The sequence below is a fragment of the Clytia hemisphaerica genome, unplaced genomic scaffold, assembly GCF_902728285.1.
Source record: "Clytia hemisphaerica strain Z4C2 unplaced genomic scaffold, Clytia hemisphaerica genome assembly, whole genome shotgun sequence".
Lineage (NCBI taxonomy): Eukaryota > Metazoa > Cnidaria > Hydrozoa > Leptothecata > Clytiidae > Clytia > Clytia hemisphaerica.
The window spans coordinates 404,073-420,867 of NW_027103803.1; the positions used below are offsets into that span (position 1 = coordinate 404,073).

General features: G+C 36.9%; 2 protein-coding genes across 5 annotated transcripts in view; both read left to right on the forward strand.

Moving 5' to 3' along the window:
• Window positions 1-16,795, forward strand: part of LOC136806345 (ATP-dependent Clp protease proteolytic subunit-like) — a 284,569-nt gene that overhangs the window by 38,497 nt on the left and 229,277 nt on the right. The window contains exons 2-10 of one of the 4 annotated variants that reach the window (XM_067062909.1): window positions 10,102-10,323; window positions 11,131-11,249; window positions 11,831-11,909; window positions 12,582-12,626; window positions 12,961-13,049; window positions 13,686-13,806; window positions 14,409-14,432; window positions 14,931-15,006; window positions 15,650-16,553. The exons of the other annotated variants lie outside the window; for them this stretch is intronic. Of the exons in view, the coding sequence (XP_066919010.1) occupies window positions 10,150-10,323; window positions 11,131-11,249; window positions 11,831-11,909; window positions 12,582-12,626; window positions 12,961-13,049; window positions 13,686-13,806; window positions 14,409-14,432; window positions 14,931-15,006; window positions 15,650-15,999 (1,077 nt within the window). The 5' untranslated portion in view covers window positions 10,102-10,149 and the 3' untranslated portion in view covers window positions 16,000-16,553. Of the gene's footprint in view, window positions 1-10,101; window positions 10,324-11,130; window positions 11,250-11,830; window positions 11,910-12,581; window positions 12,627-12,960; window positions 13,050-13,685; window positions 13,807-14,408; window positions 14,433-14,930; window positions 15,007-15,649; window positions 16,554-16,795 lie in introns of those variants that run through there. 4 annotated transcript variants of the gene reach the window in all.
• LOC136806371 (DNA-directed RNA polymerase II subunit RPB7) lies at window positions 8,749-9,267 on the forward strand. The gene has a single exon (XM_067062934.1). The coding sequence runs from the start codon at window positions 8,749-8,751 to the stop codon at window positions 9,265-9,267; it is 519 nt and encodes a 172-aa protein (XP_066919035.1).

Consider the following 16,795-nt stretch of genomic DNA (forward strand, 5'->3'; position numbering starts at 1 on the left):
GAATTAGCGAGAGTCTATAGTACATGTTTTTTTTTTATAAGCAAGTGTATGCCCCTTGGTCAGGCTCGTGTATGCTTAAGTTATCAAAGCATCCAGGCAGACGATCAGCAGAATCAAAATTTCTAAGCCTCCATTGTTAAACAGTTTGGCGGGAAATGAGCCAGAGGAAATCGCATCATAATTATCTCTTCCCATTATCATTTTTTTCTTCTAATCTTATGGTTTTGAATCAATGGCCCTTCTAACACATATCCGATTTAACACATGGCCACACAACCAACCAGAACCTCTACTCAAGAGGCCCCCAAGCGGTTTGCGTGATGATGTATAGGGACTTTTTTGCAGCGTGGCTACGTGATTTTGAAAAAAAAGTTTCGTGATTGCGTGATGAGAGGTCAAAACGTGATCGTAATTTGAAAAAGTTTTGAGCCGTGATACTTGATTATTTGGACTTTTTCAAAAGGATGCGTGCGTGATGATTGGCCTCCCCCCCCTCAGCGGCTTGCGTGAATGCGTGAATGGGCATTTTCGGTTGCGTGAATGAGTGAAAATTGGGAAAAAAATGCGTGAATGCGTGAATTGAAAAAACTTGTGTGAACGTGAAAATTCACTTTTTGATTGCCTAAATGCGTGAATCTGGGCTATTTTGTGATTGAATACGTGAAATTTTCCACCGATCATGTGCAGTTTTCACGTTTTCCCAATTTTTTCCCGATTTTCCCGAAAATTTTCCGATTTCCTGAAAAATCGGGTTATTGCATGAAACTCGAGGAAAATTTGCGTGAATGCGTGAATTTCGAAAAAAAATTGCGTGATTGCGTGAATCATGGACCGTGAATTGAGGGTCCGCTGGGGGGCCTCATGATTAGCCATTTTTTCTGGCTTCCGTGATCGTGATTGAAGACAAAAAATTGTGTGATATCGTAATCAGAGTTACCGCTTGGGAGGAGGCCCCCCAGCGGACCCTAAATTCACGCATTCACGCAAATAATTTTCGCAATTCACGCATTCACGCAAGTTTTTCTCGAAATTCACGCAAACCCGATTTTTTGGGAAATCGGGGAAATTTTCGGAAAAATCGGGGAAATTGTCAAACATTTCTACACATTTGGGTGAAAAGCCAGTTTGCAGAGTCTGAATTATCAGAGAAGTCGTTTGTTTTTGTTAAGTAGTCGAGAGTGGAGCAGACGTTAGACATTGCAATCTACTACAAATGGTAGAATGCCCTCGTATACGAGGCGCCCCAGCGGAACCAAAATGGCAAGGCTGCTACACTCGAGATTTTTCGAATGGATCTGGTCATGCACTTGAGAAAAACTTAACTCAGTAGTGATTTTTTCCTGTACACCTGACTATAAGCACATTAGCTTAAAGCGCTACGTAAGTTTTTAACTTTAATCACATGCCATCACGCAAAATATTTAATTCTTCTAACATGTCACTGTCGTTTAGAAAAGGTGAAACTTCTCCAGTTAAGGTAACACGATAGTAAGTGAAAAGATATGCGCCGCAGGGGAGTTTTTGTACAAAAAATATCTTAATCATTATCAAAAATAGGTCAAACAAACTCCAGGGTGACACCATAATGCTTAGCTAAGGGGTAAGGAGGCGCAACCAAGGTTTGTGCAGAGAGGAAATTTTTTGCATTTCTGTCACCTCGCGGTTGGCTAAAAATGCTATCTTTAACACCATTGAAAAAGAATGTAGTCTAAATTCGTTAAGAGGCGAGGTACGATCGCTTGATAGTTTGCAAAATGAGGTAAAAGGATGAACATTTGTTGCGAGCGAAGTGAGCAAACAAAAATTTTAAAAAGAATAGTTTTAATCAGGGCTCGCGTCTTGATTTCCTAACGTGGAGGGGTCGAAAACATAGTGACTAAGGGAGGCGCAACCATGGACTAAACTATACATGTTTTTTTTTTATAAGCAAGTGTCTGCCCCTACATCAGGCTCGCATTATGCTTAGCATTCTATTGTTCTCAAACAATAGAGCCATTGTTTAGTGACCAAAAACTGAGCCTGCATATGCTTATAAACGTTATGCTTATAAAAGAAAAAATATGTACTTGCACTCGACTTTTGGTGAGTGCTGCACTCAAAATCTCGAACAAACGTGCCACGTTCTGCAAACTGGGTGAAAAGGGAAATTCCCCGAGTTCACGTAAAAAACAGGGCAGATTCACGCATTCACGCAATAGAAAATGGATTTTCACGTTCACGCAAGTTTTTTTAATTCACGCATTCACGCAATTTTTTTCAATTTTCACGCATTCACGCAACCAAAAAAGCACATTCACGCATTCACGCAAACCGCGTGGGGGGCCCCTGGGAGGGGGGCTTTATCCAAAACCTTCACCAATTTTGAAAAGATTCCTTCCTAAATTCCATTTGCTTAAGCATGTCTCATTCTCTATAAGGTGCGCAAGCTCGTTAAAGCAGAGATGATGCCAACAGCCTCTGGGGGTGAATTCATATTTTTTATTTGTTATTGTTATTCAAATAGTGTGGATTGACGTACTACACACCTGAAGAGCTCAAAATTAAAATTAAATTGAATTAAAGAGCAAAACCATGGAGTTCTCATTTCCGAGCTCATTTCAAAATTGTGGAATTTTTATAGATAGAAGAATACACAAGTGGCTATATATAGATAGATGCACAGATTGCCCAACGCGTGGTGCCGCCGCCGCAGGTGTAACTATATAGGGGCTAGGGCAACCTGGTGCAAAAGAGTAACCCCCACACCAACACCTTCTTATGCTCCTATATTTCATATCTTTTCCTTCTTTCTGTTCGGACCAATTTTGCTCCACATCCCATCCGTGTCAATATCAAAAAGCTTTTTTGTAAATTAAAATTGATGAGTAAGCAAACGATATCACGCTGAGAGTTATTTAAAAACAAAACTTTTAAAGCCTCCTGCAACTCAACCAAATAGAAATATCCTCAACCCATCTAGAACGCCATGGGCTCAACGCAACCGTGTTAATCTGGTGATAGCTCAACCGCCCCGAAACCACCCCCCTCTGCGCCCGCGGTTGAAAGAAGCTCGTTCTAGCTAATATTTTCGAGCTCGGTTAGAGGTTTTCTAAAATGATCAAAATGGTAGCAAAGCTACGGTTCACAAGTGTCAGCGTCAACTACTGGGACCCAACTACTGTATGTTTTATTTCCATCTTTTCACTTCAAACTTCAATAAATTTATCGATGGGTTAATGTATGTAAGTATATTTATTCTGAATAGGAAACTTGATTTATAAAGATCTGTAAAGATGGAAATATATCGTTTAAAGAGACTGTGATGTCGCGATTTTTTGCGCCGTTTTTGATGTAAATTAAGAATAATAAAGGGCCAAGGACTGAACCTTGAGGTACCCCATGTCTGATTGGTAGCAATCTAGATTGTGAGTTAGAGAGAGAGACAAACTGGGAGCGATCAGAAAGATAAGATTTGAACCATGCATTCTCAGTACCACGAATTCCATAATGGTCGAGCTTGGAAAGAAGAATTTAGATCCACGTGAAGTTTCTTTCGATAGAAAAACCAGTCAATTTTAATTTATGGCAAAAAATGGCTATTTTCAGCACGATTCACGGCATGGCCCGAACATGGGCGCCTCTTGATTAATACTTTTTTTAAATGGCCCGCGCGTGGCCCGCGCGGTCCCCCGCGCAGTTTCGGGCCAGATTTTCGAAAACTTGCTACGATTGCGCGTGTAATTTCAGGACCCAATATTTATATTTTAAATTCCTTATTTTAGCAAACAAATTTAAAAATCTTCATCTTTATTCAAATATATATTGTTCAAATATAAAAGTTAATCATCTATTTTCCAATTAAGTTAGGAAAATTATTAAAAAGAATGATTTGAATCTTACATAACATGGTCTTCTTTTTATTCTTTATCCCGTTGCCTTTTCTCGTGGTCTTCTCCTATTCGAAGCAGAATTTTTCTGGATCGTTTTTTGTACTGTTATACAACTTTGTGAATCAAACTGATATATATTTGGAACTTTGAATATGTCTAATGAAAATATTTAACAATGGATGATAATAAACCAGGAAAGGTATATAAATAAAATCCGTATCAATTGTAAATACATGGTCCAAACAAAATGTTCGGGCCGATTCAATAATACTTTTTTGTGGCCCGAGCATGGTCCAAACAGGCCCGAAAATGTTCGGGCCATGCCGTGGGTCGTTTTTCAGCTATTTTCAGGCTCATTATTCGCGAAATAAAATCTAGCTATGTATAATCCAGACAGATCCAGACGATCTCAAACAAACAGAATCGACGATCGAACCAATCGAACCAAATCAAACGCAATATCGACCGATTGAAATTCGATTGTCGAACGCAATCGAATCTTAATTGAACATCAAAATAGACCTTTTTTCAAAGAGGATGTCCTGTTGAATAATTATGTAGTCCAGCCATAAAAACAATGATAGAGCCATGCATAATTACTGTATCATGCATATTGTAATAATTATGCATGATTTTATCATTGTTTTTCTGCTGGACTACATAATTATTCAACAGGGTGGCCTCTTTGAAAAAAGGTCTATTCTGGGTAATATTCGATTGGTTCGATTGTTGTTGGACTGGTTCGATCGTAGATTCTGTTCGATTGAGATTGTCTGGCTTTATTCTTGCAGCTTCCCAACATCCAAACTCTCAAACATCACAAGCTGAATGAAATTTCTTTCGATTTCCTGTAGAAATTATGCGATGAACAATCCGGGGGTCAATCAATCGACGATGATCGAATGCAATCGAACGCAATCGAACATCAATCGAACATCAATCGAACGCAATCGAATATCAATTAAATCTGAAAATTGCGGTAATATTCGATTGAGATTCGATTGCGTTCAGGGGGGCATGCAGTTACTACAAGACAGTATGACACTTACTACCGTGGTGGTACTGTATTCAGAAGTTATGAAAACAGTTACTACACAGTGTAGTAACTGCTGTTTGGGGGTGGTGCCAAACACTAAAACTAGCATTTTTGGTGTAGTAAATGCTTATATTTTAATTCTTTTTAAAGAAATTTCAAAATTTTTCACAAAAAATGATATTTTTTGTGAAAAAATTCTTTGTTAAAAAAAAATATTTTTGTTATAAATGGACGAAAAAAATTTTGAAAATTTGAAAATTTTTCTCAGACCCAACTATGAAATTATGCTTTCCCTAATTATCATTAAAATGTTCTCAACAGCTGTTAACCAAGTAAATTAAAAGAAAATCTAGCACAAAAATGGCTTTAGGTTGAAAAATAATCGCAATTTAGGGTAATTTCGAGCATGTTTTTGATGATATCACTCAAAAACAGGGGTGGTACCTGGAAATCTTTTCTGAAAACAGTTACTACCAAGGTGTAGTAACTGCAAAGGGTGGTGGTCCTGAAAAAATGTGTTGAAAAAGCACTTACTACACATCATGTCTAGTAGTAACTGCGTGCCCCCCCCTGTTGCGTTTGACAATCGAATAGACCTTTTTTCAAAGAGGACGTCCTGTTGAATAATTGTGTAGTCCAGTCATAAAAACAATGATGGAGCCATGCATAATTACTGTATCATATCATATTGTAATAATTATGCATGGTTTTATCATTGTTTTTCTGCTGGACTACATAATTATTCAACAGGGTGGCCTCTTTGAAAAAAGGTCTATTTCAATCGGTCGATTGCGTTCGATTTGGTTCGACTGGTTCGATCGTTGATTCCGTTCGATTGAGATCGTCTGGATATATACGAGTCCCCTGCCCAGTTGGCTAGACCGGTCTAGTTTGCCACAGGTCTAATTGGCAATCAAACGTCTTTGAACCCAGAAAAGTCATAAAAAAGCAAACCTCTGGAGGATTTATTTTTGTACAGTAGGATTGTCTAATATCGGCATGCGTCTTCTAATTTCGACACACCGGATCTGTAAAATAATCAAAAAACAAACCTTGAATGAAATTCTTGGTATCATTCTTATTGCATAAGTTCATCCATCAAACTAGAAGTTCAGTAAACATTGCAATCCTTTCAATAAAAAAAACAGCCAAACTATAAGCAGTTTCACACAACACACAAAACAAACGCATGCAAACTTCCTCGTAACTTTCCCGTGTCCAGGCTGCATCATTTGAGGCGTGCGATAGCACGCGCACACCTCCACACACACCTAAAATGTCTGAGGAGTGCGATCAATCACATCCCATAAAGTAAGTTTCACAACTGAAAGTTGTGCATAGCACTCCTTATCACACGCCTAAATTACTAAAATTAAGATTTTAGGAGTGTGATTGACCACACGCCTGAAATTTTCAAATGATGCAGCCTGCGTGTCCATCATTAAAATTTTACAACTTTCTTACGCTTCAAGTCACGTGATAAAAATAATTCGCGCGCTTAGTCGACCTGGTTTCCCCGTCCTTATTGTTTATTGCAAGAACGCGATCTAGGCGCTAAGAGACCGCGTTAAACTTCTATGCGCTGCATCTGGCACACCCAGTCCCTTTTCAAATTCATAAGGAAACCGGGTTCTTTTAATTATTTTCGGTTCACGGTAAAAAGGTCTACTAAAAAATTCCTTGTGTGCAAAATGTTGTTGTGATTTGAGCATCTTCGTTGAAAGCATGCTACACCTACAGTAATTAGTTTTTTAGTGATTACTACATCGTTAAAGTTTTCTTTTCAAATATAAGTAATATAACACTTCACATTTCTCATATTATATTAACAATCTGTGACGTGATAGGGAGAGTACAATTTAGTGATTGATTGATAACTTTGGTATGTATTTGTTTATGTTTGATTTTTTATGTCGAAATTAGAAGACGCATGTCGATATTAGAGGATCCTACGTTAGTTATCTGCCTTGACCTATTTTCCCGTACTACTGTGTAAAAAGAATTCTAGAAAGAACGAGTAAAATCCGAAAGATCCAACTTTGGCCAGGCCCAATTGATTGTTTGGTTCGTGTCCTAGAAGCTTTGAAAAATGGGTAGGTCGGTCGGTCGGTCGGTCGGTCGGTCGGTCGATAGCTAAAATTGGAACCTTTTTTTCATTTTCCCACCAAAAACCTAAATTTTTTTGGAATGCCTCTAGTAATCGTGCAATCCTGGAATCCATACGCGAATGTAAAGAAATAGCCTAAAGCCTGGATCCTCAAAGGCACGCACCGCGATCGCAAGATAACTTCTAATTGGAGATTGAGGCGTTTGCGGCGTGTGCTTTAAAAAGGAATACAGCTGAGAGTCTCTGCTTTTAGGTGCCTAATATTTGTTTTTAAGTACGGGCTACACCAGGACGAGTTTTTGTGCGCGAAGTGGATGTTGTTTATAGAAGAATCAAAGCAGTCAGTTAAAAAAGAACCGCAGAGATAGTAGTTATCATGTGAAAAGGAGGTAATTTTTTTTTGATTTTTCCGACTCAAAGTGAAACACTTTTTCTAAAAAATTTAGAGTCGGTCGGAGGACACAAACCAAACTATCAATTAGGCCTGGCCTTTGCACGGAAGCACACAAAAAACCAGTTTTTTCAACAAAAAAAGGCTACCTGTGGACAAAAAAAGCTTCAACTGCGACTCCAAAAAATACTTGGTCAAAAATCGGCAAGTATTAGGATATTGGCTTGAAATCGAAAATGAAATCACTCAAAACGAAAGTCAAATCGGCCCGAACTCGAAATCTGTCAATCTTGATATCTTGATAAAAGTTTAAGTCTTTAAGAAAAGAGATGTAGTTTTTTTTGTTTCCCTGATAATTTCTAATTGTGATTCAAAAAAAGAATGAAAAGATTTGAATGATTTAAAGGTAAGTACTGATGCATTGAAAGCTCATTTTGGTGAATTCTTCCTTGTTTTGGCGTCAAAAGTCAGTAAAATGTGCATTTCTACCTACCGGCTCTGCGTTGCCGTTAGAGCACCGTGGAGATAGCAAGACTGCTAAACGGTGTATTTTGTGAAGAAAGAAAATCGCAAAATCTTCGGCGACCAAAATTATACTTCATCGAAAAATACTTGCAAACCCAAAACTTTCCTAGCCAACCCAGGGTAACAAAACAAAAATGAAAAAGCAGCCTTACAAGATCTAAAAGCATCCATCTAATAATTACATCAAAGTCCATAAACAAGTTTGCATGTATCACCATGACCAACTATATGTTGTGATGTTGGAGGATTGGTCAAAACATGGGATTGTTGATATCTGGACTGTATTTTCACTTACTGTTTAAATCTCTTTGACAACAAGTTTGTTTTGTTATTTAGTAGTATCAACCAAGTTTATAAATCAAACTTTCACCATTCCATCATCACAACCAAATTTCTGATCCCCCCTTCTTCTTTTTTTCGGAAGGTGGGGGGGGGGACGCAGGGGAACAAACTATTTTTTGTTTGTAAAAATCAGAATTTTGTATTTAGGGAAATTCCCTTCTGTCCTGTTCTGTCAGTATTTCTCGCGATTGGTATTATATTTTTATGATTTTTCATTTTGAATTTTCTTACTTATTCTTTTCATTTATTCTATTTTCTTATTACATTAGCCTAAGGTAGGTCCATTCAGCATGTAGCTTGTTTTCATTTAGTCCCATTTTGGAATACCATTTATTTAATGCAATGCAGCCTTTATAATAATATTTCATCTGAAGCCATTGGCATAGTATGACCCATTTGAATAGTTTGGGATCATTTAATCAATTTAATCTTAAACACCACATTACACTTTTGTAGGAAAAAAGTATAGAATTAAAAAATGTTTTATCATATTTCCTTGGATCACGAAATTCTTTTGCATCCTCGTTACTTTGGACCAACTCTTTTGCAGACAGTGAAACAAAAACTTTTTACAGAAGTTGAAGGGACATGCACAGGAAAATATGGCTTTGTTATTGCTGTTACCACGATTGATAATATCGGAGCAGGTCACATTCAACCAGGCCGTGGTTTTGTTGTTTACCCGGTCAAATATAAAGCTATTGTTTTCAGACCGTTCAAAGGAGAAGTTTTAGAGGCAGTTGTTACGCAGGTAAATAAAGCAGGACTTTTCACAGAAATTGGACCTTTGTCATGTTTCATTTCTCGACATTCCATCCCACCAGATATGGAATTTGATCCAAATTCAAATCCACCATGCTACAAAACAAAAGATGAAGAAGTTGTTATACAACAAGATGATGAGATCCGTCTCAAAATTGTTGGTACCAGAGTCGACGCAAATGATATTTTTGCCATTGGAACTCTTATGGATGATTTCTTGGGATTGGTTAGTTAGTGATTAGATATGGTTGATGGGAAACTTTTATTCAAACTTTTTTAAACTTATTCTCTTCATTTTGTTATTGTAAAGATAATTCTTATTTACTACTTGATTTTTTATTTCCTTTCCAGCCTGATTCAAATTACTTTGTTTCTAACCCTTCTTAAGTGAGACCAATTTAATATGTTGTTCTACGGGCAGATCGTTAGAAAAATATGGGTCGGTCGGTCGGTCGGTAAAATAAGAATAAACTTTTCATTTATCAGGGTTCGTAAAGTACCGAAAATATTTTCCAAAAAATTTCTGGATCAAAAAATCACTTTTTTATCTTCGATTAAGATCATAATAAAATTTTTAGTGTATGGAATGCTTGATTTTCTAAATTTTTCAATTTCTTGAATTAATTTTCAGCTTTATTCGAATTTAATTCTTACAAATAATTAGTGTGTATTTAATACATTATAGTGGAAATTGTTGTATTATTAATTGTTTGACTTTAGCAAAAATAGGGTCGGTTGGGCCCGTAGAACAACAAATCAAATTGGTCTCGCCTCATGTACAATTAGAGTATTTGTAGTTCTTCCGTCTCAGGCGGATTTCCATCCTAGCAAAGAAACTTTTCCAATTTAGAAAAATTCAGCAAAATATTAAAAATCTGACTGATTTGTCGTGTTGAGTCTATATTCTGTCTGAGATGAAAAACTTGGCTTAGACCACTGCAATTAATTAATATTGTATAGCAAAAACAAGGAGCATAAGGTCAATGAACGCAACATTTTGTAACATAATAAAGTTATTCGTAGAGACCAAAATTGAGATTTCACACTCCTGTTTCTTTTTATTTTATAGTGTTTAAAAAAATTGAGAAAAAAGAAAGTCAATTAAAAAAGGAAAATTATGGGGTCAACAGAAAGTAACTGTCAACATTACCAACGCAAGTGTTTCATGGTATCACCTTGTTGTAACAAAGAGTATGGATGTCGTATCTGTCATGATGAGAATGAAGGACACACATTAAACCGTAGAGAAGTGGAACAAATTGTTTGTTTACAATGTAAAACTAAACAAAAGGTTTGGAATTTTTAGATCTGAATCATATACCCTTTAAATATTTTCCCATTAGTGATGTAACTTAAATCCCATTTGACTTTTCCAGAAAAAATTTGAATATGGGGGTGGAGGATATATAAAATTTACCCCCCCCCCGGACATTGTGACTTTTGAGTCCCCGGAACAGCAGGTCTAACCCCCCAGACAAACATTAGTTGAACCCCTGGACACTCAAAATTACCCTCAAACAGAGCAAATTACCCCCAAACAGAGCAAGTTTACCCCCCGGACAAGTCAAATTTTGGACACTATATCCTCCACCCCCATATACGAACATTTTTTGTAAGAGCCCATTCGCTTTAATAAGTGAGTGCCCTTTTTTCCTACCATGTGGAAACCATATCAGCATAATTAGACTGATTCTCTTGAAAATGGTTTGCATCTGGTAGCAAAAGTGAGTCTACAATTAAAGCAAATGGATTTTAATATTCAATTCGGATTAAAAACTTATTAATACTGCGATTATTTATTGGTAAGCTCTATCCCGTAAGGTAAGCCGTTTATATGATTTCCACTAGATGCATTAACAGCTTTTTTTAGATGGATCATTTTTAAAACAAGATGAGTATAGAGAGTTTTCATATTTTGTTAGGTTACGTAATTTCTGCCATTATTGAAGCCAAACGTTCGAATCTGTAGAGATGAACCCTTACACTAATCGAATGTTTGCTTCCATAATTGCGAAAGTTACGTAACATAACAAAATCCAAATAAAGCAAGTGGTTTGGAAAAATAACTTCACCCTCCTTTTTTCTTTTTTTATTTCAGGTGCAAAGGAATTGTGAAGAATGTGGCATTTTGTTCGGGAGGTACACTTGTCTGACTTGTCGTTTGTTCGATGATGTTGACAAAAAACAGTTTCACTGTGAAGGTTGCGGTATTTGTAGGTAGGTCTCTCATCGCTTTTAACTACCTAAGGGTTTAGGTAGGAATAATTCTTAATAAAAACTTTAGGCGTACAAACTTTCGCTGGCAGAAACTTTCGCCTTTTCCGCGAATTTTTGCCTTTTTCGCAAAAGTAAATGTCTTTGAAAATTCTTAAGAGCTACTCGCAAAAGTTCATGATCGCGAAAAATCCTTCACAAATAAGAAATTGTAAAACTTCAAACTTTGAATAAAATGTAACATTTATGCCTGTTAAAGCCTAAGGACAAAAGTTTCAAGCCAATTCAAGAAGTATTTGTCTCTAAGCTATTTTTTCATGTGAAAATTTTCATTTTTACGTTTTGGTTCGCGAAGATTTTTTCGTCAAATTCGGGAAAGTAAATTTCGCGATTTTCGGACCTCGCGAAAGTTTCTGCTTGTGAAAGTTTGTACGCCTAAAAAGTAATATAAGTAATACAGTATAATAGGTTATAATTTCAAGCAAGATGTTTTGAGATTTCTTTAAACAACCATTTCTGGTTCACACTGGTTCAGTAATTTTATAAATGAGAAATTGTCATTCGTTCTTTAATTATTCTTACAGAGTTGGAGGATCAGAAAACTTTTACCATTGCGACATTTGCAATATGTGTATCGGAATCGGCATTAAAGACTCTCACAAGGTATGGAGCAGTATGGAGCCCTTTTTTCCGTCAAAGTCCTTTTCCCGACACCGCTTTTACTACTACGCACTTGATTGTCCTTCATATAATTCCAATACGCTTCTTTAGAGATTGGAATAACAGGATCATTAGAATCACTGATTGAAAAAGATTTTTCCTCTGTGACCGCTATAAGCAACGAATAAGTTTCAATCAGTGATTTTGACCTTTCTATTATTCCAAACTCTAAAGAAGGGTTAAGGAATGTCGTTGTAAGAACAACTTACGCTAAGACTTTTAGACAGTCTATCGATTGTTTTTCACGGCATCCAAAGCCAGCTTGCTCGGCTACCTGTTAACAGAAGGGGACACAGGAAGGTGCGGGAATTCGAACTATGAACCCCTGGTTTTTACCGATGACGCCTTGACCTCTTGGCCATCGCTCCTTGTATGGTCATTACAGAAATATGCCACGCTCATGAATGTGTACAACCAGTAGGGACCTAGGAGCACTAGTAGATTCTTGTATAGCTTTTTAAGTATAAAGTTCCTGTTTAAAACGGATTTTCATCTCGGCGAGGTACAAAAAGAGACTTGTTTATCTAAAAAATCTTTGCTAATTTGTCCATTTCGACAAAAAAACTTTGCTTGGAACACTGAACATTTGTATTAATAACTTTCTTCGATTTTCAGTGTTTAGCGGATTCTTCCAAACAGAATTGTCCTGTCTGTCTAGAGGTAAACATTCACTTTTCATCACCCTTTCCCACAAAAGACCTTGTTTCCCTTTTCTAATTTGAAAAAAGAGATTAATGAAATAGCTCATGTCCTTTTTAAGGTGAAACTCCAACAAAGAAAATTCTCGTAACGTTATTCCTGAAGAATTTTAGTTTATTTTATGCTTCAAAATTCTTGAAATTAACGCGAAGATAGTCTTAATAGGTGACATTTCCATTAACCCTTGATAGGCCAGTTTTCGGACCAGGTTGGTTGGCAAACTCTGAATCCAGAAAAAAATGTACATGTCCCTTACACAGTTTAATAAATAACCTTTTCAACATTTCTCATGCAGTACTTACACACATCACGAAAGGTTTTGCACATCCCGCAATGTTCTCACGTATTGCATTACGAATGTTATCGAAGCATGCTACAGCACGGGTAATTTTTTTTGCCAATTTCATTGTCATTCTAACATTAGTATTTCTGAAGATACCTTTTTTTAATGGTTGATTGCATCTTTTCCGCTCAAATACACAATTGAGTATATCAGAAATAAGTAATAGTTATCGGACAGTTGCGAGTACAATATGAGAAATATTTTACGAGTTCCGAGATATTTTCGTACAATACTTTTCGAGCCTTTAGGCGAGGAAAATATACGGAAAATCCGGAACGAGTGAAATATTTCCATATTGTACGAGCAAATGTCTGATAACTGGTTTATCGGTGACCCAAAAAATGCACTTTTGTGTTAGAAAAAAGCGCAGGGCACTTTTGTAGTGCAAAGTGACGTTAGATTGCTTCTACCGCTACAATGCAACAACATCTTTTCGTCAATTTATATCTTTACATGTAAAATACAAGATATATTGTACTCTTTTTAACCAATCAGATTGCAGATATTTTTTGGATCGCCGATAATGGATGTTAAAGTTAGTTAACAACTGGTGCTCAAACTGAAATGTTACGTCCCCTTAAGTCTAGGGAAGGAAGAAGTGGTCCCAAGGATCTCTGTTCGACTGCCAATAAAGTTTGCAAGCGACTTAACTCAACTCAACTTTTTTTCTTTCTCAGCAAGATCAATTGTCCCATTTGTAACCGTTCCCTTGAAGACATGTCTGGATATTGGGCATTATTGGATAAGGAAATTTCGGAAACGCCCATGCCACTCATATACCAAAATTACAAAGTGAACGTGAGTTTCGGCCTTCTTTTTTCCGTATTCTGCATGTCTATAATATGAAAATTAATCACTAAGCTCTAGTTTAGACGGCCGACTTTCTGCCCTGCCTATTCTAATTGTTAGAGTAGGCAGAAAAGTGGGTGCAAAGTTGGTAGTTAAAATCTTTGCTTGAAGAAGGTTGAAAGAAGACATGGCATTGACTTCAAAAGAGGGCTATACATTGACTTTAGACAGCCCACTTTATGCCCACTTTAATTTACAATTAGAATAGGCAGGGCAAAAAGTGGGCCGTCTAAACTAGAGCTAATCTTTGAAAGTGTATAGTCAAATGTGACATTGCACGGGGGGGGGGTTATTTGACTTGCATAGTATTGCAGTGGTCATAGCAAAGTTTGAAAACCTGGTCTTTAGAGAGAAGCTAGAAATTATTATAATTGCCCGGGAATATTTGTTTTGTAAAGTATTTTTCCAGTAAACGAAGTTCTAAAGGTAAGACCTAGGAAAAGCTAATTCAAAATATGTCTGTTTGTTCATGGTTTCGAACCTCCATAGAATTTTTTAGTCTTCCATACACTTACTTTGTCGGTTATATTAACGGCTTTGTTTCTTTTTAGGTCTTATGTCGAGACTGCAGAGAGGTATTTATATTACATTCTCAAATGAATTATTCCAGTACTACAATATTCATCTATCGTTGCATTATAGATTATAATGCTCGGCCAATAGAATGCCTCATTTTCATTTGTTTTTGTTTTTTTTTCACCCGGTTGTCGTCGCTCCTCGGGTCTCAGTGTATAAATGGTGTGGTGGTAACTCTGTTATAAGAATATAATCTGATTAATTTTCGCGAGATATAATTTCATGAGCCAAAAAATCGGGAAATTTTCTTAGGCGAAAAGATTTGTTGAAAGTAGGCTGTAAACGTCATAAGTAACTCATTTACAGTGTTTTTCAGTCTTTCGTTCCATGAGAATTTCGCGATTCTGCGATCTCAGGCCGCGCTTTCGCGATTTTATTTTTACGAAAATGACAAAGATTTGCGAAAACGCGAAGTTAAATCTAGTGAAAATTTATCCGATTAAAGTATCAGCTTCAAAGCGTATTTTCCTTATATTCCACTTGTTCTTTTGTTTCAGGAGAGTTTGACTGCTTTCCACGTGGTCGGTTTGAAGTGTTTGAAATGTGGAGGTTACAACACCACCAGGATAGGAGGTTCGTGATTCATTATTCTTGTCACCATTCGCGTCTTACACTTTTTTTATAAGAACATCCAAAATTTTTGAGGCCTTGGGATATTCTTAACTTTTTGAGTTTAAAAGGTTTCATTTTTAAGCCTAAAAACGTTCTTATTTCACCATTTTCACCAGAGTCCGCAAAGCCTTTAATGTTTTTAACTGGTTCGTAATATTTTGGAAATCGAAGCTTTATGTTCTTATATAGTTTGTTCGTATAAAAAATAAAGAGCATCTTAAGAACACTTTCAGGCTTTAAGGTTTCAAAAATTTTGGACGTTCTTATAAAAAAAGCCTAGGATAAGTTCTCAGCATTAGGTGAAAAAGTTTTGTCGTTTGAAAAACCTGATCGGCCCTTTTTACGATGGCCCTTATCGACGTTATTTTTCGTCACTGGCGTAATAAGGGCCGGCTTAAGGAATCGGAATCGGAATTAAATCAGGGCCGGTCTAGCCAGTACCTTCCCAAAAATGCGATAAAAAATGTTCGTCTAACAGGCTAGGGCCTTGTTAAAAAATTAAGAAATTAGGCTTTGGTGTTATAAGAGCTGGCGTAAAAGAGGCCGGCGCTAAGTTAGGACCGGTGTATAAAGGTATTTGACATTTGTGTACTCTGTTTTGTAGGAGATGAACCTCTACCAGAAGACCCTCTCGAAACATTACAAGAAACGGTGCGCGCTATCAACCTCCGACATCAAAACGAAGAAGGGGGAGCGGGAGAGGATGATGAGTTTGATGAAGGATCATGGGAAACAGTCACCGATGAAGAAGAAGAAGCTGGGGAGAGTGAAGAGAGTGAAAACGAGGCTGGTGGTGATAACGAAAGTGAAAGTATGAGAACTGAAAATGAGACTTTGGAAATGGAGCATGATAATAATGGTGGAGGATGTGAAAATACAGACACTGTTGCTATTGAAGAGGCGGATACAAGTAATGCGGGCTCTGAGGACATTAATCATCAGATGAATTCTTGACGCACTTCTTTATTGTGAGCGAGCTGACACCGCTGACACATAACGCTGTTTCAACGTTTTAAGAGGCCCCCGAGCGGTTTTCGTGATGACGTGATAGGGACTTTTTTGCAGCGTGATTACGTGATTTGGAAATTTTTTCAAAGGGATGCGTGATTGTCAAGAGAGAGGTCAATATGTGATCGTGTTTTGAACGATTTTTGAGCCGAGATACGTGATTTGGACTTTTCAAATATGACGCGCCTTATGTTGCAAAACTATATCATCTTGGCTTTCAATAAATTAGCTTTCGCTTCGATCAAAATGAAATTCTCGCTCAGTAATGGAATACTTTTTCGCTTAGATAAAAGTCAATTTTCTCGCTTAGATAAACTCACTTTTTTCGCTTAGATAAACTCACTTTTTTCGCTTAGATAAAAGTCAATTTTTCTCGCTTAGATAAAATCACTTTTTTCGCTTAGATAAACTCACTTTTTTCGCTTAGATAAAATAATTTTTTTCGTTTAGATAAAAGTCAATTTTCTCGCTTAGATAAACTCACTTTTCTCGCTTAGATAAACTCACTTTTTTCGCTTAGATAAACTCACTTTTTTCGCTTAGATAAAGTCACTTTTTTCGCTTAGATAAACTAATTAAATATTTCCCGTTTTCCAAAAGGGAAATATTTGTTAAAAGGGACTAGGCTTTCTTCAGGTTCTGATGTCAAAACGCCTTCCGTACGCCCTGACTGACGCCCGTTTTAGCGCCTAAAGAAAGTAAATGCGATATCTCTTTTGTTGCTACTTGGTACTTTATAAGA